We start from the raw sequence: 26,670 nt of genomic DNA on the forward strand, positions 1-26,670 counted from the left end.
ATGGTGTCTCCAGTTGACGACGAGATCAAGTATACATTATGGAATGACATATAGATTGAGAGACGACCTCGAGTTCGAGTAAGCCACCTTAGCCCAATACGACAAGGAGACCACATCAATTGCTCGAATCATCAGGTGGGAGTGTGTAGTATGGTCTGACCCGAGCCAAGTATAAGGGAGAACTAATAAGTGAGAGAGTGTGGGAATGGGAAGACACACTTTGATTACGTGGGGAAAATTGTCGGAAGTGCGTTATGAGGTCTCTATCCACTTTCCTCCCTCTTCTTATAAAAATGTTGTCCTGCGGATTGACGGTGGTATGTTATTTTGTCTACAGTCTAGCTACGGTCATCTTAGAGCATCACTCTTCTGTTTTTTCACTTAGGTGCGTCTCGAAGTATTTTTAAAATTCAGTTCATAAAAAAAAAATAGTTTTTTTAAATATCAGTTATCATAGTTCAATTCAATTCGATTTTAATCTCCCTTCTAATTTTACTTTTGTTATCGTAGTTCTCCTGTCCACTCGCTAACTGTAGAGAAGCTCCTAACTAACTATGATATTCGTCGTCCCTCCAACTTCCACACCAGTCGAATGTGGTGCTCCATTGTTCTCCCTCTCCATCCGATCTAATATCCATTGCCAATCTGATAAGAGTTGACCCGATAAGAAATGACTCGACAGGAGTATGTATAGTGACTTATCCATAGTCCTCAAAGAATCAGCCCATTACCCAATTTCAATCCGATCATAGATGATTAATGCCCTGGTTCCTTCAAAGTTTGGATCGAACGAGCGAAGAGAAGATAAAAGAGAAAGAAGGGGAGAGAGGAAACAAATTATGTAGAAAGCGTACAGAAGGGAGAGGGAAAGGATGAAAAAAAAAACTATGAAAAGAAGAGAAAGAAACTGCCAAGGGAGTCGCCGGAGAGGATCGATCAGACATGAGGCGGGCGAAGCCCTTCGTGCATGCCAGTTCCTTGGGGTCTTTGTCCTCGTCGCCACTGCAGGTAGGTCCGACCCAGCGAGGTCTGAACCGAACCCAGTCCGAACCTGAAACCGGATCAATGATTCGGATAATTGTTGGCCAACTTCTGATTCAAAAATCATAACCGACCCGACAGGATGCAGAGCTGATTATGGTTCAATCCCTCAAAAAATCATCAATCGGTGGCTAACTACGGGTTCGAACTAATGGTTCAAGTTTAGGTTTTTTTATTGGATAGTTAGAATCGACAATTTTAACGGTTAGAACCATCGTTGGGATGAAAAAGAGAAGAGCTTTTTTATATTTTTTTAATAGTTTAGTTCATTTGATCATATTTTTATTAATGACTTTTTTTATTAATGACTTTTAATGTCTGTTGATCCTGTCCGAAAGTTGAATCAACGGACGCTGGGCACGTGGCGCTCTCCGAGTCACTGATGTGGATCTCCGACTGGTCGTATGATCCTCCGGCGAACCTGCACAGAAGTCAGGCCGGGAAGGGGTTCCCGACGGCGACCCTCCGACGCTCAAGTCAGGCAAAGCTCGACAACAAGAAAGTGGCTCCAAGTCTCCAAGAACGCGTACCTCTGGCGAAGGGTGAGGACCTTTATATAGGGTTGTGGCGAAGCGAGTGCACACATACCGAGGTGTACACGTGTCCTTTCCCACACCGTAGTATGGGCTTGTCAGAGGAGCTTACCTGACACAATACCGCTACAGTTTGAGCACGTCTATGATGGGACAGCGGATCTTTCTACTGTAGGATTTTGAGTATGGCCTGAACGTAGAACATGCCCGCTGTCAGAAAAAGATGTCCCTTGTCCTTTTCCCCTTACTCCCTGCCGGACATCCGGCCGGACAGCCTCCACCTTATGTCCGGCCGGACATATATAGTGGTTTACTTGGGAGATTCTCGGTCATGTGCTTTGTGGAGACTGTTAGCAGTATGCTACCTTATGTCTTCGGCCGAGCTTGACTTCCGCTCGGCCCTTCGTTCCTGTTCAATCGAGCGCCAGAACCCCCGACTCCCATCGGGGCGCCTTTTGGCCGTCAGTTAAACACCGGTCGGTCATCCGGTCGGTCAGCCACCCTTCTCCGGTCGGCCGATCGGTCCGACCTTCTCTCGAGCGTCCGGTCAGTCCATCCTTTTTCGATGGACCACCTGGCCCTTTGACTTCCACGTGGCGTTGACTCCTCAAAATGGGGATCCCCTGTTCTTACCGCCGGATCACTTGCCTCCCCCTCAAGTCTAGTCGAAAGAGGCGAAGTCCGACTGACTGGACTGCCGATCTGACTGAGTAACGGCCGCTACACTAGTCCGCTCGGCAGGGCTTGGGGATGCTCATCCGCTCGGTTCACCCTCTTCGTTGCACCCGTTCGGCTATGTCTTACCCGGGCCTTGTATTCCCTTGGAATCCATACCGAATCTTCCCCTTTACTGCCCAGCACGTGCACTGTGCGCAGTAAGGGGCGTTCATTAAATGTGACCTGTATCCTGCTGACACGTGGCGATCTCGCTTTTGTCAGCGTATGGCGGTGGCGTTACCTCCGATGGGACAGCCGCCGTTTGAAATGAACGGTTTGATGATAGCTTCGTTTTTTGCAACCTGAATCCGACGGCTAGGGCTATTAGAGGCCAACGCTATAAAGTTTCCGATTTCTTCTCTCCACCGCATTCCTGCTCTATCGCACTTCGACACCCTGCTGCTCATTTCTGCTCCGACGACTCCGTTTCTCAGCTCTCCGACGACCTCGCAACCCATTTAGATCACCCTTTTACTCGTAAGCCCTTCTTTTCTTCACTTCCTCATTCCTTTACGCTTTCGATTAGCTACCCTTGTCGTTCTGCCACCTTTCTTCCTTGCTTAATTTCCCTTTCTTTTTGTCCCACATTTCTTTTTTACTTTCGACCATGACTAGCACTTCCCAGCTGACCGCCGGCACTCCTGGTCTTTGGTACACGACCATGGAGAGCCGGTTTGACGAGGAGGACGCACTGTGCCTCGCTCGGACCTATGAGATCCCTGCCGACCACCACATAGTATTAGCCACCCCCGCCGACCGGCCTCATGAACCGCCGCCCGGCACTGTCCTCTTTTTTCGAGACCAATTTTTAGCCGGGCTACGCTTTCCTCCACATAAGTTTTTCTTACAAATGTGCAACTACTTTCGCATCCCGCTCGGCCAGATAGTTCCGAACTCCATTAGGCTGCTGAGCGGGGTGGTAATTCTCTTTAGACTGAATGACATCCCCTTGGATCCCAAAGTTTTCCACTACTTCTACTATCCTAAGCAAGCCGAGTGGGGTACTTTCGTTTTCCAATCTAGGATAGGTTTTGTCCTTTTTGATAATATGCCGAGCTCCAACAAACACTGGAAGGAGCATTTTTTCTATATGCGTTTCCCCAAGCCACCAGCTTTCCGTATCAAATGGCAGACGGCGATGCCGGCACAACCGGAGCTCGTCAAGTTTAGGGGCGATACGGCCTATCTTCATGCAGCCGATCGGCTGGTCGGCCAGCGCTACCACATCGACAAGCTGCTCCTTCCGGGAGTGCTGTATATATTCGGCCTGTCCCCCGTCCCAGCCGACTTGCCTTGCAGCATGAGTAAGTGCTCTTATCATCCTCTTTCTTTTGTTCTAACTGATTTATTATTTGCTTCTGCAGCCGAAGTCATGTGGCGCGCCAAGACCACCGAGCGGCTGAAATTGAGAGCCACTAAGATTGAGGCGGCAAAGAATAGGGAGATCGCCGAATGGGGCTTGGTCTTAGCTGGCCCGGCCACCGGAGAGGGTGAGGGGACTCAGAATGTCCCTGAGGCCTTAGCCGCTTCTGCTTCTCCCACCGAGGCTGCGGGCGATATACCGTCTGCTCAAGTCGAAGTGGAGGGTCGTTCTGCCGATGAAGCTCCCCTAGCAACTCGGAAGCGCAAACGGCCAGAGCAAGTCTCTCAGCCGACCCCATCTGATGAACAGCGTTCCGAGCGGGGTGATGAAGCTCCAGTGATCTCCGGGACGGTCTCCATAGAGAGTACCCCCACGCCGCTCGGCTCTCCCATGGCTACCTCCGAGGTGCCGCCCTCCAGTCCTCCCCAGCCTATGCGTCGTCTTAGACGATTGGGCGACCTTCCTTCCTCAAGCGGTGAGTCGTCTGGTAAAGCAGCTGCGCCTCAAGTTGACCCGAGCGGCGCGCGGCCGATAAAAACTGTCCTGGCGGCTGCTGATTGGCCAACTGTTCCCGAGCAGCAAATCACTCTTACGGGTCCCCTCGCCAAAGCTTGGGAGGACGCTCGACTCCGTATCGCGCTTATGACTCCCGGTCAACTAGGCGACAGCAATTTGCAGCAGGCGACTGCGATATATTCTTTACCTTGCTGGTTACTTTGATTTAACCTCTAACCTGATCACGCCCATTTGCAGAACTGGGTGGAGCAGATTGCTATCAGCAACCGCCTAGCCGAACTGGAGGACGAGCTGAAAAAGCTCAAAACTTCGGGAGAAAGCAGACAATCAACGGCCGCTCTGGAGAAGGCCAAAAAGCTGCTGGAAGCTGAACGGGGTAAGTCCTCCGGCTTGTCGAGCGAAGTGGCTCGACTTGAGGCTTTGGTCAAGCAGCGGGACAAGGAGATAAAGACCGCGAGCACCCGGAAACGCAAAGCCATCGACGACATGGACCTGATGAAGGTGGAGAACCGGGGGCTAGAACAGCGGGTGAAGGATTTGGATGCCTCGCTGTCCGCCGAACGGGAGGGTCGTTCAGCCGACCAGGCTAAAGCGGAAGGGGCTCTGAAAGATCTTCAAGATGCCCTCGACGCTTCTAAAGCTACTTTTAAAGAATATCATGACAGGGAGCTCGGTCGGTCGGCGGAGGTGCGCAAACCATTCGTCAGCTCGGATGAATTTGGCGAAAAGTTCAGCTACAAGCTGTCTTTAACTTTTGAAGAGGCGATCAAAGTGGCGGTCAAATATCTGAAGACCAAGGGCCACATACCAACCGAGCTGTCGATCCCCCCCGATGATCTGGCGGTCATGATGGGCTCCATCCTTGATTCTCTCTTTAATTTTGATGATAGTGAATGAAGGGTTTATGAACTTTCTTTAAGTATTTGCTGTCTTTTGTAGCTGACCGTTCGGGGGCGAAGACTATTATAACTTTTGTCTTTCCTCTGTTCAGCGCAAATAAATTCTCTTCTTTTGTTATTTGTTTGTTCGATCAGCATCCAATCTTTAACTTTTGCCTCGGTCCTAATTTTCTTGCGCCAAGTATATTTTATGAGGGAGCCGCTCGGCCACACGTTGCCTTTATTTTCGCCTTATCGGCGGGCCCGATCATGGGTCGGCCCTTACAGCCAAGGATCACGCAGCACGTTACCCGTCCGGCGGCGTTATAGACTCTGGTTGCCCGCCTCTTAACGTAGATTTTTATCGTCTGAGCTCGACGGTCTTCTGCTCGGATGGTTTATAGACGCCGGCTCGTCTCTCGATTTTTAACGTCGGAGCTCGACGGTCTTCCGCTCGGCGAGTTTATAGACGTCGGCTCGTCTCTCGATTTTTAACGTCGGAGCTCGACGGTCTTTTGCTCGGATGGTTTATAGACACCGGCTCGTCTCTCGATTTTTACCGTCGGAGCTCGACGGTGACGGTCTTTTGCTCGGATGGTTTATAGACGTCGGTTCGTCTCTCGATTTTTAACGTCGGAGCTCGACGGACTTCCGCTCGGCGGGTTTATAGACGCCGGCTCGTCTCTCAATTTTTAACGTCGGGGCGGCCGCCGGGTTTATAGACGCCGCGTCTCGATTTTAACGCCTGAGCTCGGCGGTCTTCGCTTCGGATGGTTTATAGACGCGGCTCGTCTCTCGATTTTAACGCGGATCGTTATCTATCCGGATGGTTTATAGACGCCGGTTGCTCGTCTTTTAACGTCGAATTTTACAGTCAGCGCCAGACGGTCTTCCGCTCGGCGGGTTTATAGACGCCGGCTCGTCTCTTGATTTTTAACGTCGGAGCTCGACGGTCTTCCGCTCGACGAGTTTATAGACGCCGGCTCGTCTCTCGATTTTTAACGTCGGAGCTCGACGGTCTTCTGCTCGGCGGGTTTATAGACGCCGGCTCGTCTCTCGATTTTTAACGTCGGAGATCGACGGTCTTCTGCTCGGATGGTTTATAGACGCCGGCTCGTCTCTCGATTTTTAACGTCTTAGCTCGACGGTCTTCCGCTCGGCGGGTTTATAGACGCCGGGTCGTCTCTCGATTTTTAACGTCGGAGCTCGACGGTCTTCCGCTCGGCGGGTTTATAGACGCCGGCTCGTCTCTCGATTTTTAACGTCGGAGCTTGACGGTCTTCCGAGGCTAATATTAACACTGCCGTTCGGCGAAGCTATTTGCCATCCTTTAAATCATTTTGGCTTCCTGCATTACAAGTACTTGGGCGACCAAAACGTATACAAAAATTACATCAGCGCACCTCTTACCCAGCTCGGTACGGCTGGAGATGATTCGCGCTCCATGGTCGATCCAGCTGCCGCCCGTCTTCATCCTCCAGATAATAAGCGCCCGAACGAAGCTTTTCGATGATTTTGAAGGGGTCTGCCCAAGGAGCTTCTAGTTTGCCGACGTCGCCGACCAGCTTTACTTTCTTCCAGACAAGGTCGCCGACCTGGAATGATCTGGGGATTACGCGCCGGTTGTAGTTTTGCTTCATCCGTTGCCGGTACACCATCAGCCGGACGGACGCCTTGGCTCGCTCCTCGTCAACCAAATCCAGCTCCATGTTCCTCCGCTCGGCGTTGCCATTATCATAATTCTGGATCCGGACGGACTCGACGCTGACTTCGACAGGAATCACCGCTTCGCCGCCGTACACCAGATGGAAAGGCGTGACGCCCGTTCCTTCCTTTGGGGTCGTTCGGATGGCCCATAGGACGCCCGACACTTCATCTACTCAGCTTCCTCCCAAATGATCGAGCCGAGCGCGCAGAATACGAAGAATTTCCCGATTGGCTACTTCGGCTTGACCATTGCTTTGGGGGTACGCCACGGACGTGAAGTGTTGCTCGATGTCATAGCTTTTGCACCAATCTTCGAGCAACTTTCCCGTGAACTGCCGCCCGTTATCGGAAACAAGTCGACGGGGGATGCCGAACCGGCAGATAATATGTTGCCAGATAAACTTCTTGACCATCTGCTCTGTGATCTTGGCTAGCGGCTCGGCCTCCACCCACTTAGAAAAATAATCGACCGCCACCAGTAGAAATTTCCGCTGCCCGGTCGCCATGGGAAACGGACCCACAATATTCATTCCCCATTGGTCGAACGGACAGGACACAATAACTGCTTTCATTTCCTCAGCCGGTCGGTGTGAGAAATTATGATACTTTTGGCAAGAAAGGCACGTCGCCACGGTCCGAGCGGCGTCTACTTATAGGGTTGGCCAGAAGTATCCGGCCAGCAGGATCTTTTTGACCAGCGATCGTCCGCCCGGATGACCTCCGCACGATCCTTGATGCACTTCTTGGAGGATGTACGCTGCGTCTTCCGAGCTGACGCATTTCAAAAGCGGGCGGGAGAAGGCCTTCTTGTAAAGTTGATCTCCGATGATCGTGAACCGACTGGCTCTCCTCCTTAGCAGCTGGGCTTCATCCCGATCGGACGGTGTAGCGCCCGAGCGGAGAAACTCCATGATGGTTGTCCTCTAGTCGCTCGGATATGTGAGGCCCTCCATCCGGTCGACGTGCGCCACCAAAGATACTTATTCAATTGGCTGCTGGATGACGACCGACGTTATTGAACTTGCGAGTTTGGCTAATTCATCGGCTGCTTGGTTTTCCGCCCGGGGTATCTTTTGTATAACGACCTCTCTAAAGTCGGCCCTGAGCTTTTCGAAGGCTTCCGCATAGAGTTTGAGCCGCGCGTTATTAATTTCAAAGGTGCCAGAGAGCTGCTGAGCGGCCAGCTGAGAATTCGAGTGAAGCGTCACCCGACTAGCCCCAACATGCCGAGCTGCTTGCAAGCCGGCTATGAGGGCTTCATACTCCGCTTCATTGTTCGTAGCTCTATAATCCAGCCGGATGGATAAGTGCATCTTTTCTTCTTGGGGAGATAACAGTAGTACTCCAATCCCGCTCCCAAGCCTAGTGGACGACCCGCCCACAAATATCCTCCACATAGCTTCGGGTTCTGGCCTTTGTACTTCGGTGATGAAATCCGCCAAGGACTGCGCCTTTATCGCCGAACGGGGTTGGTACTGGATGTCGAATTCGCTCAACTCCGTTGTCCATTTGATGAGCCGTCCGGACGCTTCTGGGTTCAATAGCACTCTTCCCAATGGACTATTCGTCCGGACGATGATGGTATGAGCCAAGAAATAGGGACGGAGCCGCCGAGCGGCGAGGACCAAAGCAAAAGCCAACTTCTCGAGCCCGGTGTAGCGAGATTCAGCATCTTTTAAAATATGGCTCAGAAAATATACAGGCACTTCTCCGCTCGCCCTCACTAGTGCCGAGCCGACTACTTGCTCAGTTGAAGATAAATAAATACAAAGTGGCTCACCCGTAGTTGGCTTGGCTAGCACAGGCAGAGAGTTCAAGTATGCCTTCAGATCTTCAAACGCCTGATCACATTCTTCGTCCTAGTGAAACTTAGTGATTTTGCGCAAGATTTTGAAAAATGGGAGACTCCGATCGGCGGTCTTTGAGATGAATCTGGACAATGCTGTTATCCGACCGGTCAAGCGCTGCACTTCCCTCAGATTTCTCGGGGGCGGCATATCTTGTAATGCTTTCACTTTGCTGGGATTTGCTTCGATGCCCCGCTCAGTCACTATGTATCCCAAGAAACGCCCGCCTTTTGCTTCGAACAGGCACTTCTGAGGGTTTAGCTTGACTCCATATTTCCGTAGCGTTCGGAAAGTTTCCTCCATGTCTTCGAAGAGATCGGCCGCTCAGACGAATTTGATGAGAATGTCGTCCACGTATACTTCCAGATTTCGCCCGATCTGCTCCTTGAACACTTTGTTCATCAGACACTGATATGTGGCTCCCGCGTTCTTCAATCCGAACGGCATCACATTATAGCAATAGGTGCCGTCGGCTGTAACGAAACTGACTTTTTCTTGATCTTCTCGGGCGAGCGGCACTTGATGATAACCTTGGTAAGCGTCGAGCATACATATCAACTCGCAGCCAGCTATGGAGTCCACCAGTTGATCAATCCGAGACAGGGGATAAAAGTCTTTCGGGCAAGCTTTGTTGAGATCCCGAAAATCTATGCACACTCTCCACTTGTTGTCTGGCTTGAAGACTAATACCACGTTCGCCAGCCAACTCGGGAACTGAACTTCGCGTATATGGCAGGCCTCCAGAAGCTTCTCAACCTCTGCCCGGATGATGACATTCTGTTCAGCGCTGAAATCCCTTTTTCTTTGCTTCACCGGCCGAGCATCCGGTCGGACATGTAGCTCGTGCTGCGCTATGCTCGGCGAAATCTCGGGCAGCTCGTGCGTCGACCAGACGAAGATATCACAGTTTCTCTGGAGGCATTTGATCACTTCCTGTCTTTGGCTTGCCTCCATATCAGCCGCAACGAATGTTGTGGCCTCCGATCGAGTCGGGTGAATCTGCACTTCCTCTTTTTCTTCATAAACTAAAGAGGGAGGTTTTTCAGTTATAGCGTTCACCTCGATCCGTGGCGTCTTCCGAGCGGAATTGGCTTATGCTCGGACCATCTCGACGTAGCATCGCCGAGCTGCTAGTTGATCTCCTCGTACTTCTCCCACTTTGTCCTCGACCGGGAACTTGATTTTCTGGTGGAAGGTGGAGACGGCTGCTCGGAATTCACTGAGAGCCGGTCGTCCCAATATGACGTTGTACGCTGACGGAGAGTCCACCACAACGAAGTTTGCAGTCTGCGTCCTTCTGATCGGCTCTTCCCCCAGCGAAATGGCCAGCCGGATCTGTCCGACAGGCAGGACTTCATTGCCCGTAAACCCATAAAGGGGGGTTGTCATGGGCAACAGCTCGGCTCGATCAATTTGTAGTTGATCGAAGGCCTTTCTGAATATGATATTGACCGAGCTTCCTGTGTCAATAAAAACGCAGTAAATAGTGTAGTTGGCTATTACCGCTTTGATGAGGAGAGCATCGTCATGAGGCACTTCGACTCCTTCCAAGTCCTTGGGCCCGAAGCTGGTTTTAGGTCCGCTCGCCCGTTCCTGGCTGCATCCGACAGCATGGATCTGAAGCTGTCGGACGCTCGCCTTTCTTGCTCGGTTGGAGTCTCCTCCGGTCGGCCTGCCAGCTATGATGTTGATTTCACCTCGGGAAGTGTTGTTTCTATTCTCTTCTTCCCGAGCGGACGGTCGGGGTCGTTCCCTAGACATCCGAGGATTGTCTTCACGCCTAGGAGTACGTTGTCGGTCGGGCGTTTGTCTTTGCTGGCGGTCAGATATAGTCCGATCGGCTCCGTGAGTTCTCTGTCGCCTGTCGGACGATGGAGATCGGCGGCCGCCACCCCGGGGAACGGGATGAGCGATCAAGGGAAGACTCCGACAATCTCTGGTGTTGTGAGTGTTCGTCCGGTGGAATGAGCAGAACATGGGGGTCCACTTCTTTTTTGGCTTGGGCCGCTCGGCTGCTACTTCTTGGACATGGGTCCTAGCATGGGGGGAGCGGATTACTTCGGCCCTCGGTCCTCTCGGAGGCTGATGAGCGGTGTGCGGCTTCCGCTCGGGAGTTGGAGCCCGTTCGGTCGGAGTTTCTTTTCTTCGGGCCGCTTGGGCTTCCTCCACGTTGATGTATTCGTTAGCCCGGTGTAGCATATGGTCGTAGTCTCGGGGCGGCTTCCGAATAAGCGAGCGAAAGAAGTCCCCGTCCACGAGGCCTTGTGTGAAGGCGTTCATCATGGTTTCCGAGGTGGCCGTAGGGATATCCATGGCCACCTTGTTGAACCGTTGGATATAGGCTCGAAGCGATTCGCGGGCTTCTTGTTTGATGGCGAACAGACTGACACTAGTCTTCTGATAGCGCCGACTGCTAGCAAAGTGGTGAAGGAAGGCCGCTCGGAAGTCCTTGAAACTTGAGATAGATCCGTCCGGCAACCTCCGAAACCACCGTAGAGCCGATCCCGAGAGGGTGGTAAGAAAAACTCGACACTTCACCTCGTCTGTGTATTGATGAAGGGTAGCGGTATTGTCGAACTTACCCAAATGATCATCCGGGTCGGTAGTTCCATTGTATTCACCGATCGCCGGGGGCACATAGTGCTTTGGCAGAGGGTCTTGTAGAATAGCCTCTGAGAATTGACGATTGATCAGTTCGGGAGAGGCGTCCGCTCGGGTGACTTTCCCTTTTTTGCTATCTCGCCTTGGCATTTCATCTGAGGAAGATCCTCGATCACGATTAACTGCCGCGGCATCAGGAGTGTGAAATAGAGCTCGATGAAATGCAACTGTGGCCTGCGGTGCTTCCGCTCGGCCTCCTGATGCTGATGTTGCTTGATGCTCCGCCCGCTCGGCTTGCGACTTTTGCCTCTGTTCTACAAGCTTGGCGGCTCTGGTCTCGATCAAAGCGTCGAGCTCCTCTGTGGAGAGCATCACAGAATGCTGTCGTCCAGCCTCGTCCATTGCTTCCGATTGGATGCAGGAGCGTTTCCACAGACGGCGCTAAATTGATCCTGTCCGAAAGCTGAATCAACGGACGCTGGGCACGTGGCGCTCTTCGAGTCGCTGATGTGGATCTCCGACTGGTCGTATGATCCTCCGACGAACCTGCACAGAAGTCGGGTCGGGAAGGGGTTCCCAGCGGCGACCCTCCGATGCTCAAGTCAGGCAAAGCTCGACAACAAGAAAGTGGCTTCAAGTCTCCAAGAACGCGTACCTCTGGCGAAGGGTGAGGACCTTTATATAGGGTTGTGGCGAAGCGAGTGCACATATACTGAGGTGTACACGTGTTCTTTCCCACACCGTAGTGTGGGCTTGTCAGAGGAGCTTACCTGACACCATACCACTACAGTTTGAGCACGTCTCTGATGGGACAGCGGATCTTTCTGCTGTAGGATTTTGAGTATGGCCTGAACGTAGAACATGCCCGCTGTCAGAAAAAGATGTCCCTTGTCCTTTTCACCTTACTCCCTGCCGGACATCCGGCCGGACAGGCTCCACCTTATGTCCGGCCGGACATATATAGTGGTTTACTTGAGAGATTCTCGATCATGTGCTTTGTGGAGACTGTTAGCAGTATGCTACCTTATGTCTTCGGCCGAGCTTGACTTCCGCTCGACCCTTCGTTCCTGTTCAATCGAGCGCTGGAACTCCGACTCCCATCGGGGCGCCTTTTGGCCGTCAGTTAAACACCGGTCGGCCATCCGGTCGGTCAGCCACCCTTCTCCGGTCGGCCGATGGGTCCGACCTTCTCTCGAGCGTCCGGTCGGTCCATCCTTTTCCGATGGACCACCTGGCCCTTTGACTTCCACGTGGCGTTGACTCCTCAAAATGGGGGTCCCCTGTTCTTACCGCCGGATCATCTGTCATTATCCAAATCATATAAATAGAGAGTTTATTTCATTATTTTTGCACACATCTTCTCTCTCAATTCCATAATTTCTAAACATTTTCTCTTTCGAGTCCCGACTATAATTGAAGGAGGCCGAGGGTAAGAAGAAGTGCAAGAGCCAAGAAGGTTTATCATCTTGATCTCGAAAGGACAAGGAAATAGTAAATCCGAACATTCAATCCACGAATAATGAGATTTAGCAACTTTTGAATCTGATTGCGACACCCAAAACATAAGAAAGTATAGATGCAATTATTTCTAAAGTTGGGAAAATCTCTCTTTTAAAATATTCTATTTTTAATTTACTAGATATTTTAATAAGGTCACTCTTCCGTTGGAAGAATTGCACCTACAAATTCTAAGTCGGGAGAGATTATGAGTTATTGAAATGACACGTAGAAGCGAAACATTCACAAAAATATGACATTTACCGTGCTCAAGCATAATTATCTAGGTTTTTTACTCCGAAATAAGTAACTCTAGTTGATTTTTATATTCTGATAATAAATAATTAAAAGAATCATTAGTTAGATTTATTTCCATATAACATCTTTCATTTAATTTTAATCTAAATATATTTTTAAATTTTTTAAAAGAATATTCTAATCCACCTACTAAATATGTTATAAAACTACATTTACAAAAATAATTAAAAGATCAATAAAACAAGGGGAAAAATTAATTGAAGAATTTAGTAAATTAAATAATAAATTTTGTATGTTCCGATATATGAAGATCATTGGCAAACGTATTTATATATGAATATGATTTACCATTGGATCGAAAACTCATGTAATATCTAAAAGAAAATTGTTAGGCTATACAATTTTTGATGAATCACACAATATTCATAATATCTCATAATTATTATGTTTAATTTTAGAAGAATATGAATTAAATTATAAAATATTTTCAATATCATTTGTAATAATACTATCGAAATAATATTATATATAATATTAGAAATTATTTATATGATATTTATAAAGAATATAATATAAAATATGGAATACAATATAATATTTCTGAAACACGAAATACTAGTAATAATAATTTAAAACTTATAAAAGCAGAAGTTTTATTAAAAGAATGGATAAAACGTCCATGAAAATCCTCAAGTTCTACCTATAAATTTTAGAATTATTTTATGATTTTTTTAATTTTAATGAAATAGATAGCGAAGTAGATTTTAATATCATAAAGGCGGTCATAGAATAAGGCTCAAAGCTTTTCCATCCTCTATGATTGCTAAAGAAATTTTAACTTATCCAATATCAACATTTGCTATTAAACAGATGTTTAGTGTTAGTGGCAACATATTAAATGAACGACGATCAATTTTATCTCCCGACTCGTTGGAAGTCCAAACATTACTCGACGATTGAACAAGAGCTGAAAAAAGAATCCAAAAATAAAATTTTCAGATGACGAAATCGAAGAATTTGACACTAAAGAAACAAACACTATGAAAACAAGAAATAGAAGTGAATAATAACGTCACTTCATAAGGTAAAAAAATATAAAAGAACTACGTGAATTTGATTCTTCTATATCCTAAGATAGGAGGATACGTAAGTAACTGAAATAAATCAATACAAACTCTTTATTTTATAAATCTATAATTTTTTAATATAATAATTTTTAATCATCATGAACCATGGCGAACTACACAAGAACTGTGCATCATTGCAAATAGTGAATTATCATTTTGAATCGTGAATCGTAATTATTTTGGACAATTATGGGTCAATACCACAGGAATCGTCAAACGATTCCAAAGTCTTAAACCATTGGATCTAGCAGTGGGACGGAAGGGCGGAAGGCAGGCCGCCTCGCGAGCCACAGGGCAGATCCGGCAGAAGCAGCACCAGCGTCCGACAACCATTGTTCGCTGAGTTGATGTTCATCTTTGCCTCTAATTCCAAAACAAGGAACCTACGAGGATAAAGACGTGGAAAGATCCCCAAATCTTCTAAATGGAAGTCATAATTCCAGCTACTTGTCTTTTGGTTTCTTCTTCGAGCGGAATAACAATTTCTTCTATCTCCTTTTGAATCTAATTAATCAACAAGAGGATTAGGATAGATGAACACGAGGAAAGATGCTCAAATCTTAAGTAAAGAAACTATACGAACAAAAGAGAATCAGCCACTGAACAGCCTCCAAATTATTAAATTATATTTAAAAATTATAATTATATGAATTGCTTTTATGATTATTTATGATAATTTTTTTTAATATTACTTTATAGTTTATGCACATGAATTACTTTATAACTCTTACGGGCCCCATTAAACCAACCTAATTGGCATGGCCCACTGCCGACCATGCAAACGATCCCAAACGGAAGCACCGGACACACAAATACCTATTCCGCACGTGGGTCCCACACGAGAACGCAACGCCTCCCCAATCCTTCTCCTGTCTGCTGTCTCCTTCCTCCGCTGGCTTAGCGGATCTCGTCGTCCGCCCTCCGACCTCTCCTCGCCGGTAACCTCCTTCCCGCTTCCAACCTCCCGATCCGCGTCAGCCTGCCGTGATCGTGAACCCTAGGTCGGTCGCATGAGGATGGGCGAGTAACAGCTAGGGCTTCTCAAAGCTGACATTTTTCGTCATCTAGGGTTTCCCTCCCGCCACCATGGTGCACATCGCCGAGATCGCCGAAGGCGCCGCCGAGCCCTCCAAGGAGGATAATAAAGATGCCACAGAGCCGCTCGCGGCTGCTGCAGGTACCGCCGTCGAAGAAGACACTTCTCCTCACGAGTTGGAACAGCTGCCGCTCCCTTCGCAGTTCCAGGAGCCTGCCTCCCTGTCCGAGCAGCAGCAACCTCCACCGCTCCCACTTCTGGTTTCTTCGCATGAGACTCCCTTGGAGCTAGCTGAGATCGCTCATTCTCCGGTACCAGAGCCGGAGCCGGAGCCGGAGCCGAAGCCGGGCACAGCAACAGTGCCTCCATCATCCTCTGCGCTCGTGGATGATTCTCAGATCGTGGCTCCAGCCCCTGCCCCTCCCGCCCCTGTCAAGGTCCCCTACAACGAGTACGCCCTCCGCGTTGCCTACATCATGCGCAGCTACCTCCACATGCGCCCAGGCGGGGCTACGGCCAACGCCACATCTATCGCCTCCAACGGGGAGTCATGCTGCAGGGCAATGATGGAAGTTACTCGAAAGGACAATGGGCGGTGGGGTGTATCAAAAGTCGAGCTTGAGCACACCCATCAGCTAGACCCGCCACCGGACCTTGCAGGCGCTCTGGCTTCTGGTGGTTTGGTTCCAGTGTTAGGCATGGAGTTCGACTCCATTTCAGCAGCTAAACAGTACTATAGTGCTTACAGCGAGAAGATGGGTTTCCAGTCCAAGACAGGTTCGGGGAAGAGGTCGAGGGGGACAAGACTCTTGCACATGCAAAGGTTCCTGTGCTCCAAAGGGCACTTCTCCACTTACAGCAATGCTGCCGAGAGCGCCACAAGGAAGAGGAAGCGCATTCCTAATAAAAAGGCAGCTGAAAAGGAAGTAAAAGAAGTCAAGACAGATTGTGATGCATTGGGGGTGATTCAGGTTGAAAGCTCAATGAAGAAAGATGGCATGACTCTCGAGGATCAGAGAAGGGAAATACACACAGAGAATGCTTCTTCTGGTTCTGGAAACGATAAAAGAAAAGTGAATGATGGTGGGAAGGTTGGTAAGGTGGCACTGGTATCCAATCCAGGACAGTCCCGGCTGTTGAGAGAGCTTGGTATAAGAGTATCACGCTACAGTAATGAGGAAAGAAGGAATATAATACTTAAATACATGCAGAAAAGGAGTGGTAGACAAGCAGTCGATAGATCCCTTAAGGTTTCATTCATGAACTTCTCTAATGAGATTTGATTGAGGGGCTTGTTTTCTATTAAGAAGATCATGTTGAAATAGAACAAAATTAGTTCCTGCTTTGGTATATTTATTCGGTTTAGTCTATGTTGTATTTTTATTTTATTTTTAATTCATGCTAGATTCCCTCTCGGCAAGCTTTGGCTGAAAGGAGGCAACGTGGTGTTGGAGGGAAGTTTCTTAGTAAAGAAGAGACACAGGTAGCTATGAAACCCTTGAATTTACATCATTTTTTATCCATGTGAAAGTTAGTGATTTTTCATACCTTTTCATGTCTTGTCTACTTGCACAAACAACATGCCTCTCCGTTTCTCAAATAGATACATTGATATTTCATGGAAATTCTCAAATTTTAATTTTTGTTTTCTTCTTTAACTAAAAAACCTTTTCTATTGTGGTGTAAGGTTTAGTCTTCATTTGGATTTAAGAAGTTTAAATGGAAGTGTACTTGTGACATGCGATTGAATTGCCATATGTTGCATATGAAGAAATTATTTAACTTTGTTCTGAATATTTTACTAGTCAATTTCGAAAGAGAGTGCAGTAAAGAATCACTAAAAGGAAGTAGAGTGGGTGGGGATGAAGGTGAACAGATTGGATAATTTATCACAGAACAATATCTCAAACGATACAAAGTATAACACAATGTAAAGAAGCAGTAGTTTTCTCCTTTGATTACCCTCAGTTCTCCCCTCTAATTTTAAAGCTAAACCCTCTTTCTTTGCTTATGCTCTGACATTTATGTAGCATATTCATTGCAAAATTGTTTCACTGCTTAGGCCAATTTGATGGACTTATAAGGAAGTGTTTCTTACTTCTCTCTTCCACTACCACTTGATCTCAACCACAACCACCATCCCTTTTCTATTCTTGTCCTCATAGTAAATACCCTTTCCTTCCCTTCGCTCTATGTTCTTGTCTTTTTTCTCTCTTCCATTTTTTGACATCTTTCATGTCGGCCTTGTAAGCAACACTACTTTGTCCTGAGCCTCTTGATATGCTTTTCCTCTTTGGTTCTTCATTCACAACACCTTTCTCTATCCCACAAGATTATCAAAGTTAAGGATGATAAAGGGAAGAATTTCAAATGACTTTAGGAATCTAATCAAGTATATTTAAAAGATTTACACCTATAGATTGCAACAAGAGGACTCTAGGATTTTACCTGCAGTGATAAATTCTTCTTTGTAGTTTTACTCATGGAGCCTCATGATTGCTGAGAAGAAAACCCTCATCTTCTTGTGTCGTACTTTACATATGCCATCATGCACCTCTTAGTTACTCTCATAATGACAGAAGCAATTTATCCTTTACTCTCTCTCAATTATTATATTTAACTGCTTCGTCTTTAACCTTACTCAATTCCTTGATCAATACTGGGCCAAGTTTCCCAATCTGCTGGTCCTAAATTTTTCCCTTCCACTGAGTTTGGAAACAACCTGAACTAAGTTTTGTTTAAACTCTAATCAAGTCATACCTTTATTTATGAATGTTTTGTAACATATCATTTATCAACATCCCATACTTAGGCATGACTTGCTTGTTTGGCAGTTTTTTTTCTCTCTTATAGGAATAGTCAGTAGTATACTATATCATCCAACATATCTCAGGTATACCATGTTTCAAAACTAATATGTGCCTCGACATCAATTAGAGGTCACAAGCAGATTACGCTAGTTGAGTCCTGTGATCGAAAAACATGCGGCGGAAGCATAATAATTTCCTAAATTATTATAACACGCATCACACATATACACAGGAACACATGTGTGTAGATATAACCATAAAATAAAATTCATTTAGGAATTATTCATGACGTTTAGGGGAAACGACATCAATTAGCAATCCTAACGAGGATTGCCTCTATTCGTATCCACGCCGAGATACCTTCAAGACAACTCCGTGAGCAACAAGCCGCGTCTCTGCTTCGGTACTAGCCAAAGGAATGAGACGACTTCGATCCAAGAGACAAACTCCGACTCGACTTGGTGCTTAGCTGCACAAGGCAACCCAGCGACACTAAATGAGGTGGACGGCAGCCGCTGTCCAGTGGCTGGGAGACCGGCGGCGGGGAGAAGCAGCCGATGGCAAGAGGACCAAGTTGTAGTCCGGCCGGAATTCTCTACTGTCCAACGGCTTGGATGCCGACGAGAAGCAAGAGGGCGCAAATCATCTTCACAATGACTTGCTCCTTAATTCATATCCTCTTGTTCTAAGAAGTGGTATGTATATACCTCTTCACAATGACTTGGAGAGCAAATCATCTTCCAAGCCCAAACCCAATATCTAGCCCACATCATATGTGTTGCTTCAATCCATTAGTAATAAGCTTGGTTCAATAAACTAAACCAAACCAATTTGGTTTATTACTAAACCATAATGGATCCAATTCGCCTACAAGAGGCATGGACCACCATCATTTTCGGCCAACAAATATCTTCCATATTTGTCCATCTAGTCCTACCAGATTCAATCTCTTTCAATATGAGAATCCAATTCTTAAACTTGTTTCATAGTACGTGTGACCCAATAGGTTCCCGGTTATGTTGGCAGTTCATAATTAACCATTAATTATGAATCGGTCATGAGTAACACCTAGTAGTTCATCATGACCTCTAATTGACCAGAAAATCACAATTGATCTTAGAACAATTCTGAATTCTTCAGCAACTGCAATCAATAGTGTGTTTGTTCCTTTTACTCATCTTATACCCACTTAGTTAGGACATGTTCTATGTGTCCGTCCTCACTAGGTTGACTATGTCACACCTAGTCCAAGTAATAGTTGCTTGTCTCGTGGATTTAAATTACTCAAAACACATGTCCAAGAAGATCATCCTCTTGACATGTCTTGCTTTGGTTAAAGACTTACGAGTAATAATCATGACAAGAGCCGTAGGGTATATGTCTCCTTATAAAAAGTAGTGGTGAATTCTTTATGGGCTATTCAAACATCTTCGGGCATATTAACTTATATCCAATTATCCTAGACTTGCACTTCCTAGGAGATGATTGCAAACTATAAGTCTCCATGTCCATGATCAAGATTACTTGAATACCTCAAGTCTAAAGAAACTTACATTCGAGCTGCAATGAGATCTTCATTGACATGTAATGAACAACATGAAATCTCATAGTAGGTGACATCTGATGAACTAGTTATCCTTAACCAGCATCCATATGTTAATCCTCAACATCCCAATGTTTCCTGCCAATGAGGACCGACTGCTTGGATAAACCAAGGAGCATAACATATGCTAGTCTTACAGAATTGATGAAGTCTAGTTTCATCAATTCATTGACTTGGGAATATTTTAATACGTACATAATTACAGAGAGATACCCACTAATTGTGATCCAATCACAATTTATCCCATACTATGCATTGTATTGTAAACTTCATTAATTGAGTTTAAGATCATTATCATATATATATATATATATATAAAATGCACACTTAAATAAGGAATTTTATTTATCCAATAAATAATACAGTATCTAAGGCGATTGCCTTAGGACACTCTCAGATATAGCACTGAACATGTAACTTCATTATTTATTCCAACTGATGCTTTTCTCTAGACCATGAGCAGACAGGAAGAAATATTGGATGATGAACCAGAATTACCAGCAGAAGTAGTTGCAAATGCTGGAGGAGTTCCAATTGTCGGTATGCTGTTTGAAAATGAGGACAAGGCATATGACTATTACATCAAGTATGCAGGAAGTGTAGGTTTTAGTGTCCGCAAAGGCTGGTGGGATAAATCTGCTAGAAATGTTACTAGATCACGGGTTTATGTATGTTCTAGGGAAGGTTTTCGACCAAAAAATGAAGCAAGGAGACCACGAGCAGAAACAAGAACTGGCTGTCCTGCTCGTATGGCAATCAAACTGACATCCAGTGGTAAATACCGCATAACTGAATTTGTTGCAGACCATAATCATCAGCTTGCTGCACCCTTAGACATGCAGATGTTGAGCTCAAAAAAGCTGTTAACTAATGTTCAACCTGCAGCACGTCAGAATGCTAGTATTATTCCTGTTGGATATAAAAATTATCTCCGAACTAAACGTTCTAAGGTGGTGCAGTTGGGTGATGCAGGAGCCTTGTTTGAATATTTTCAGAGGATGAAAGGTGATAATCCATCATTTTACTATGCTATCCAGGTTGATGAATATGATCAAATGACTAATGTCTTCTGGGCAGATGCAAAGTCCATGATGGATTATCACTATTTTGGTGATGTTGTATGTTTTGATACATCTTATAAAGAAAATGAATATGGCAGGCCATTAGCTTTATTTTTAGGTGTTAATCATCACAGACATATGGTTATTTTTGCTGCAGCATTTCTATATGATGAAAGTGTAGAATCTTTTAAATGGTTGTTTGAGACTTTTAAGGCAGCAATGTGCCAGAAGCAACCACATACAATTTTCACTGATCGATGCTTACCTATTAGTGATGCAATAGCTGCTACATGGCCAGGTACAGTTCAGCGTTTATGTGTCTGGCAAATATACCAAAATGCCACAAAGCAACTTGCAGATCTCTTTGAAAGCTCAGAGAACTTTGCTCATGATTTTGGACAATGTATATATCATGATTTTGAGGATGAAGATGAGTTTAATTTGGCATGGAAATTGATGTTAGATAAGTACAATCTTAAGGACGATGAGTGGTTGACTAAACTGTACGAAGAAAAGGAAAATTGGTCCTCACCATATGGCCGGCAAACATTCTCTGCAGATATAAAAAGCACGTTAAGAGCGGAAACCTTGGGTGGTTATCTAAAAGAGCATCTGAATTTGGAAAATGATCTAAGAAGTTTTCTGAACATATACGAGTTACTGTTAGAGCGGCGAAGATATAATGAGTTGCAGGCTGATTATAATGCAAATCAGGGTCACCCAAGAATACCTCCTTTAAGATTACTCTGGCAAGCTGCAAATGCATACACACCTGCCATATATGATTACTTCAGAAGAGAGGTTGAATTGTTCCTTGAGTCTATGGTGTACTGCTCTGGTGAAGCTGGAATCCTATCTCATTACGAGGTCACAGTTAAAGAGAAAAGTAAAGTGCACTGCGTCAGATTCGATGCATCCAATAGTTCTGTTATATGCAGTTGTGGTAAGTTCGAAGTTGTTGGGATTCCATGTTGTCATGTGTTAAAGGTATTTGACTTCAGAAATATTAAAGAGCTTCCATCACAATACATTTTGAAGCGGTGGAGAAAAGATGCCATGGCTGAGAATTTAAATGAGAATCATAGCATCACCTTAGACAGTGACGCGAAGTCATCTGTATCAAAGCGTTATAGCTCTCTTTGCCGCACATTGTTCAAACTTGCTGCAAGAGCTACTGAAAATGAGGAAGCTTTCACATTGATGGTCAGCCATTCAGATCAACTTCTCGACCAAGTTGAGCAAATCTTGCAGGCGAAACTTCTTGAGAAACCATCTATCAGTGGCACATCAAAGGGTCATCCTAATAATCTGATTGACAGTGGAAATTCAAGTCATGGCACTGGTAATGATCCTCAAAAGCCTAGTGGAAAGAAAAAGAGCAATGGAGGTACACGTCAAAGACATCAAAATGAAGTTGAGTTAAATAAAAGGCAAAAGACAAGAAAAGGTTTGTCCATTTCTGTTATCATGTTGCACTTATCCTCTGTGTTGTGGTGACGAAGGTTTTTTTATAGACTTGTGATAATGTGAATTCTAGGTCAAACTGATGATGCAGAAATGTCAACAAGAGATAATGAAGCACATGCACCACCAAGCAGTGTCTCTCAACCAAGGAATCCTGCAAATCAGTTTCTCGTGTCTAATCAATTTATGCAGGTGTGCTTTAAGGAGTCATATACATCTTGAGTTTAAATAATTTTTAGGGGTTGTTTTGAATTTTCATCACTTTATTTTCCTTTTTTTTTTCCATAAATGAAGGGCCCTTTTATGACCTCTCACCAATTTGGCGTTGGTGCCATGCAAGGATATCATCCAGTGAACCAATTTGGTCAGGTCAGTACAAGTTTTCGTATGATCTGTCTTTCCAAGGATCTTGTTTGTTAATTGACTTCATTCAATTCTGCCAATATTCAGGATTCCTCAGCACCAACTCTATCTCAACAGCCATTCCCTAACAGTTCGCACTTTACTCAGGTGATCGAATCTTATCAATTACTATCCAAGACAAGCATGCGATCATGATTATTTTCGGCAGAGTTAAATTATCATCAAATTATCCTGACAGTGCTTCTCTTGTCGCTTTGTTTTGAAAGTACCATAAATTGTGCATGCAACTTATATTTGCCTGTATACTGCCTTCTCAATACTTTTTTCTAGGTTGTGCGTTGGCACGGTGTTAATTTTCTGAATGGTCTGTGTTTTAGTTTTATATTGAACATTAATTTTATTTTATCATGTCTTTGCTGTAGTTGCCTTAATCTTGTTTGCATAGTCAAACTGAATCATTTGGAAATTTTCATGCAGGGTTTTCCAACTCCAGACCTGCAAGCCCTTCAGTTCATTGGGAACAATGCTCAACTGGACCATCAAAGTAGTGACCAAGGACAATGTGCTATTCCAGTTTGGGATTTTCTGTGAACTATATTGGTTGTGTTGTTCATTGATAGTATTAGCAGTAAAATGAGATCTTTGTGTGATGCCAGTGTCAATCATTATTGTGCTGGGACAACTCCGAGCAACTTTTCTCTGTCTAATGTTGTCATTCTCCTTTTTCTGCTCCCAATTTCATGTCCATTAATAAAGTGTAATATCCCATCGGCCTTCCTAAAATGTAGTATGTGGCAAAGCCATGGCTTGAATACCTTTTCATTCTTTGGATCAGAGAAGGTTTCTCCATCTTAAGCAGCAGGGCAACCATGTACCTGGGAATAAATGTATTGTTCTTTATTCTTTTCTTTTCGATATGGCTTCTATGGAGACAGACGTTTATTTGAAAAGAAGATACTAGGGAAAAAGGTTTCCAGCCCTACTTTTAGAGTTTGCTTCCATGACAAATAATAGTATGTTGGTTGCCAAAATATCAATTCAATCTACTAAACCAAATACACCTCTCTCTATATATATCTAAAAGGTAGATCCGTTATTTTAACAGTCCTAGTACTGATCTTTTTGATATGAAAAGAGGTAAATATAAATACACATGTGTTAGGCGTATGATGGGAAAAATCTCAAATCTTGAGAATTGATCCTTGATTGTTATGCTAGAGATGTTATGTGTTCATCGTTTGTGCTATACCCAGGGTTGTAAATATATATATATAAGCATTTGATACGTTATGAGCTTGAGTGAGTCAGGGTGTCCGAAAGTGATCCGAGCATCCCAAATGAGTCAGAGTTGGGGCGACTGAATCACTTCCTGGTATGTTGGGCACTCCTCGTCGCCACCTGAGCGCAACGCGGTGTCTAGCTTACTTCCAGGCACCCCGCATGCACTTAGGCGTCCAACGTCGGCGCTCATGCGGGACGTCCAACATATCACTGTCATGTATATATATAGAAAGGGGGTTATATGCTCTAACTCCCGCAGCATGACTGTGCGCTATTTTCACTGTAGTAATACTCCATCACAATTTTTAATTTTCCTACTGCAGCAGCACCTCGTCAGAATTAAAAAAAACTCTCTCTCTCAAAATCCAAATATTTCAAGCCATCCTTTAAACTCCCTTGGTGTCATCTCGCCTCCTAGAGCCATTGATCACCATCTTCACTGATCAACTCCCTCGCTATCGCATCGCTTCGCTGAGCATGCCTACCGTCATTCATCTATAGTGCGTTCCCCATGTACGTGCCCTAAACATCTTTCTCCTCCATCCAAATACTATAGTTTTGGGGTTTATACAACGTTGTAGTAGCTACGATTTTGTAGTTGCTACAACATTTTGGTTTTTAAGAATGTTGTAGCAACTACGGAACCGTAGCTGCTACAACGTGGGAGGTAGACACGTTGTAACAACTACGAAATCATAGATGCTACAGTATTTCGGTCTAACAACGTTGTAGTAGCTATGATTTTATAGTTGCTACAACATTCTTAGACTAGCACGTTGTAGCAGCTATAGTATCATAGCTGCTACAATGTGCTTAGAACATACCCACATGTTGTAGCACCTACAAAATCATACATGCTACAACATTCTTAGACCAACACGTTGTAGTAGTTACGGAATCATAGTTGCTACAACGTGCTTAGATCAGCACTAGCACGTTAATATCATTTTGTTATTCAAAACTAACATTGTAATGTATCACTAAGATATTAAATATTTGTTTATAGAATTAAATGGAATCTAGTGTTTCAACGTCCCTCAAATACTATACTTCTTGTGCATCTCGTAAAAAATTACAATAAAAAAGTAACGTCTCCTAGTTTAAATTGTTCATATTATCAGTAGAACCAAATGATCGATAGATGGAGTTGATAAGTAGAAGCTCATTTGTCTAGGCCTTAGACATATTACACAATACAAAAATCAGAGGTCTTATACAAAATATGTTTGACAATTAGGACTACCATGCTAAGTTTCTTTCAAAATCAAAAGATTAGACTCATAAGAAATGGTAGCATTGTTTCTAGGACTTCCAAATCATGGTGATGAAATCTCTTTACATTTTGATGTTACCTCCACCTCACTCTACTTTCAACATTTCATAGATCAGCATTATTCAAAAAATGAAGTAGAGAATAAGCTGATCAACATAAGAAAACAACCAGAATCATCTCCTGAATATAATATTTTATCTTGTCAACTTGTTATTGTTGGATATTGGGGCCTTAAATGGACCAAAACGATTTTGAGGAAGGAAGCCATCAATTGTTGAAAGTCATAATTGACTTCAAAATTGAAATCTACGATTCGCGTAGATAGATTTACACTATTAATTTGCTCAAAACCGATTAAGGGTGAATGAGAAATTAATGTTTAAAGTCGGCCCAAAATAATATTTATTATTCATTAATAAAGTGCATGGGAGAATTAACCACGTCGGAAATTCTCGATGTGTATTCTCTACTTATTAATGAAGATGTGTTAATGGAGTTAACACAAAAATAAAAGGACAGGTGCTCCCTTAGCCCAGGGCGAGCAGGTGCTCGCACCTGTGAGCCCGCCACGTGTGCACGTGCGCAATGGGCGCTTTGTAGGCGCACTTTGCACTTACGCATCGTCGCGAGGAGCTTAAATTTATGCTCCAGGTGACATTGCAGTGCCTACGTGGCACTCGGGTGACGTGTCAGGCTCGTACCTGACGTGGCAGCACCTATGCGGCATCCTCGTGGGCAAAGGGAGATGACTGGACAGTTAACTTAAGGAATGGATGGCTACCGTTGATCAACGTTGATCAAATAGGTATGATGGATCGCTTGTGATGCGATCTAGAGCGTTGGATCGCAAAGAGTAACGATCTGATGGCTTGGGATGAGACTTGATCTGAAGCATCGAATCAATGGATCCAGATCCGATGGCCGATGACAATAGGCGGGATCTGAGGGTCACAACTCCTCAGATCTGATGGATGAGATTGAAGTGGGCTTGGTGAAGGGTTACAACCCTTCAGAATGGATGATCTAGATCGATCCAGCCCAAGGAACACATCCACTCACCCAAAGGACACTCAACCTCTTCTTTCAGTATAAATAGAACCCTCCAGATGATGGAATAAACACTCAATTCACTCAATCCTCTCTTCTCTTCCTCAAGCATTCATCTCATCTTGTGCATTCAAGAGTCCAAGAAGTCTACTAGAAGGTTCGCTGGTCTCGGAAGTCGGAGTGCTACGATTCCGAGACGTTCGTCGTCGTTGTATCTTGGGAACGAATTGCAACAATCCGTTAAGCACCGTAGCGGAGCAATATCGTTTACGGAGATAGTGTCGAACACTAGCCTCGACGATCAGTTTGCATACTCCAGAAGCTACCCGGGAATAACAGTTATTTTATATTTTTTTTATATGTTTGTTATTTACTACTACTACTAGTATATCACGACTACCAATAAATTTACTATTTGATTGAGTAGATAACTTTAAAATTTTAAGTAGATATAATTGATTTAAAGTTGTATATGACTATATCACTCCACAGATGAAGGGCATTGGTGTGATGCCTAAGGCCAAACCCATCGAACCTTACCAATGATGAAAGGATTTGCATACCTACTTATTGTAAGTTGTTAAATTTTACTATAACTTTATTGATTCAAAATTTATAACCATACTTATTGTATTGTAGGTTTGGAT

At 44.9% G+C, this 26,670-nt stretch overlaps 1 protein-coding gene across 1 annotated transcript; it reads left to right on the plus strand.

The window, feature by feature from the left end:
* Positions 1-14,910: 14,910 nt before the first annotated feature.
* Positions 14,911-23,158, plus strand: LOC122055509 (protein FAR1-RELATED SEQUENCE 12-like). The gene is made up of 8 exons (XM_042616976.1): positions 14,911-15,086; positions 15,154-16,371; positions 16,527-16,604; positions 19,987-22,042; positions 22,133-22,251; positions 22,354-22,428; positions 22,510-22,569; positions 22,900-23,158. The coding sequence occupies exons 2-8, from the start codon at positions 15,172-15,174 to the stop codon at positions 23,011-23,013; spliced, it is 3,702 nt and encodes a 1,233-aa protein (XP_042472910.1). The 5' UTR covers positions 14,911-15,086; positions 15,154-15,171; the 3' UTR covers positions 23,014-23,158.
* The last annotated feature ends 3,512 nt before the right edge of the window (positions 23,159-26,670 follow it).

Source organism: Zingiber officinale, chromosome 3B (assembly GCF_018446385.1).
Source record: "Zingiber officinale cultivar Zhangliang chromosome 3B, Zo_v1.1, whole genome shotgun sequence".
Classification (NCBI taxonomy): Eukaryota; Viridiplantae; Streptophyta; class Magnoliopsida; order Zingiberales; family Zingiberaceae; genus Zingiber; species Zingiber officinale.

Coding starts and splice junctions, on each gene's coding strand:
- LOC122055509 (XM_042616976.1), top strand. CDS start 15,172: ATGGTGCACATCGCCGAGATCGCCGAAGGCGCCGCCGAGCCCTCCAAG. Junction 22,252..22,353: donor TGTCTAATCAATTTATGCAG/GTGTGCTTTAAG, acceptor CCATAAATGAAG/GGCCCTTTTATGACCTCTCA. Junction 22,429..22,509: donor CAGTGAACCAATTTGGTCAG/GTCAGTACAAGT, acceptor GCCAATATTCAG/GATTCCTCAGCACCAACTCT.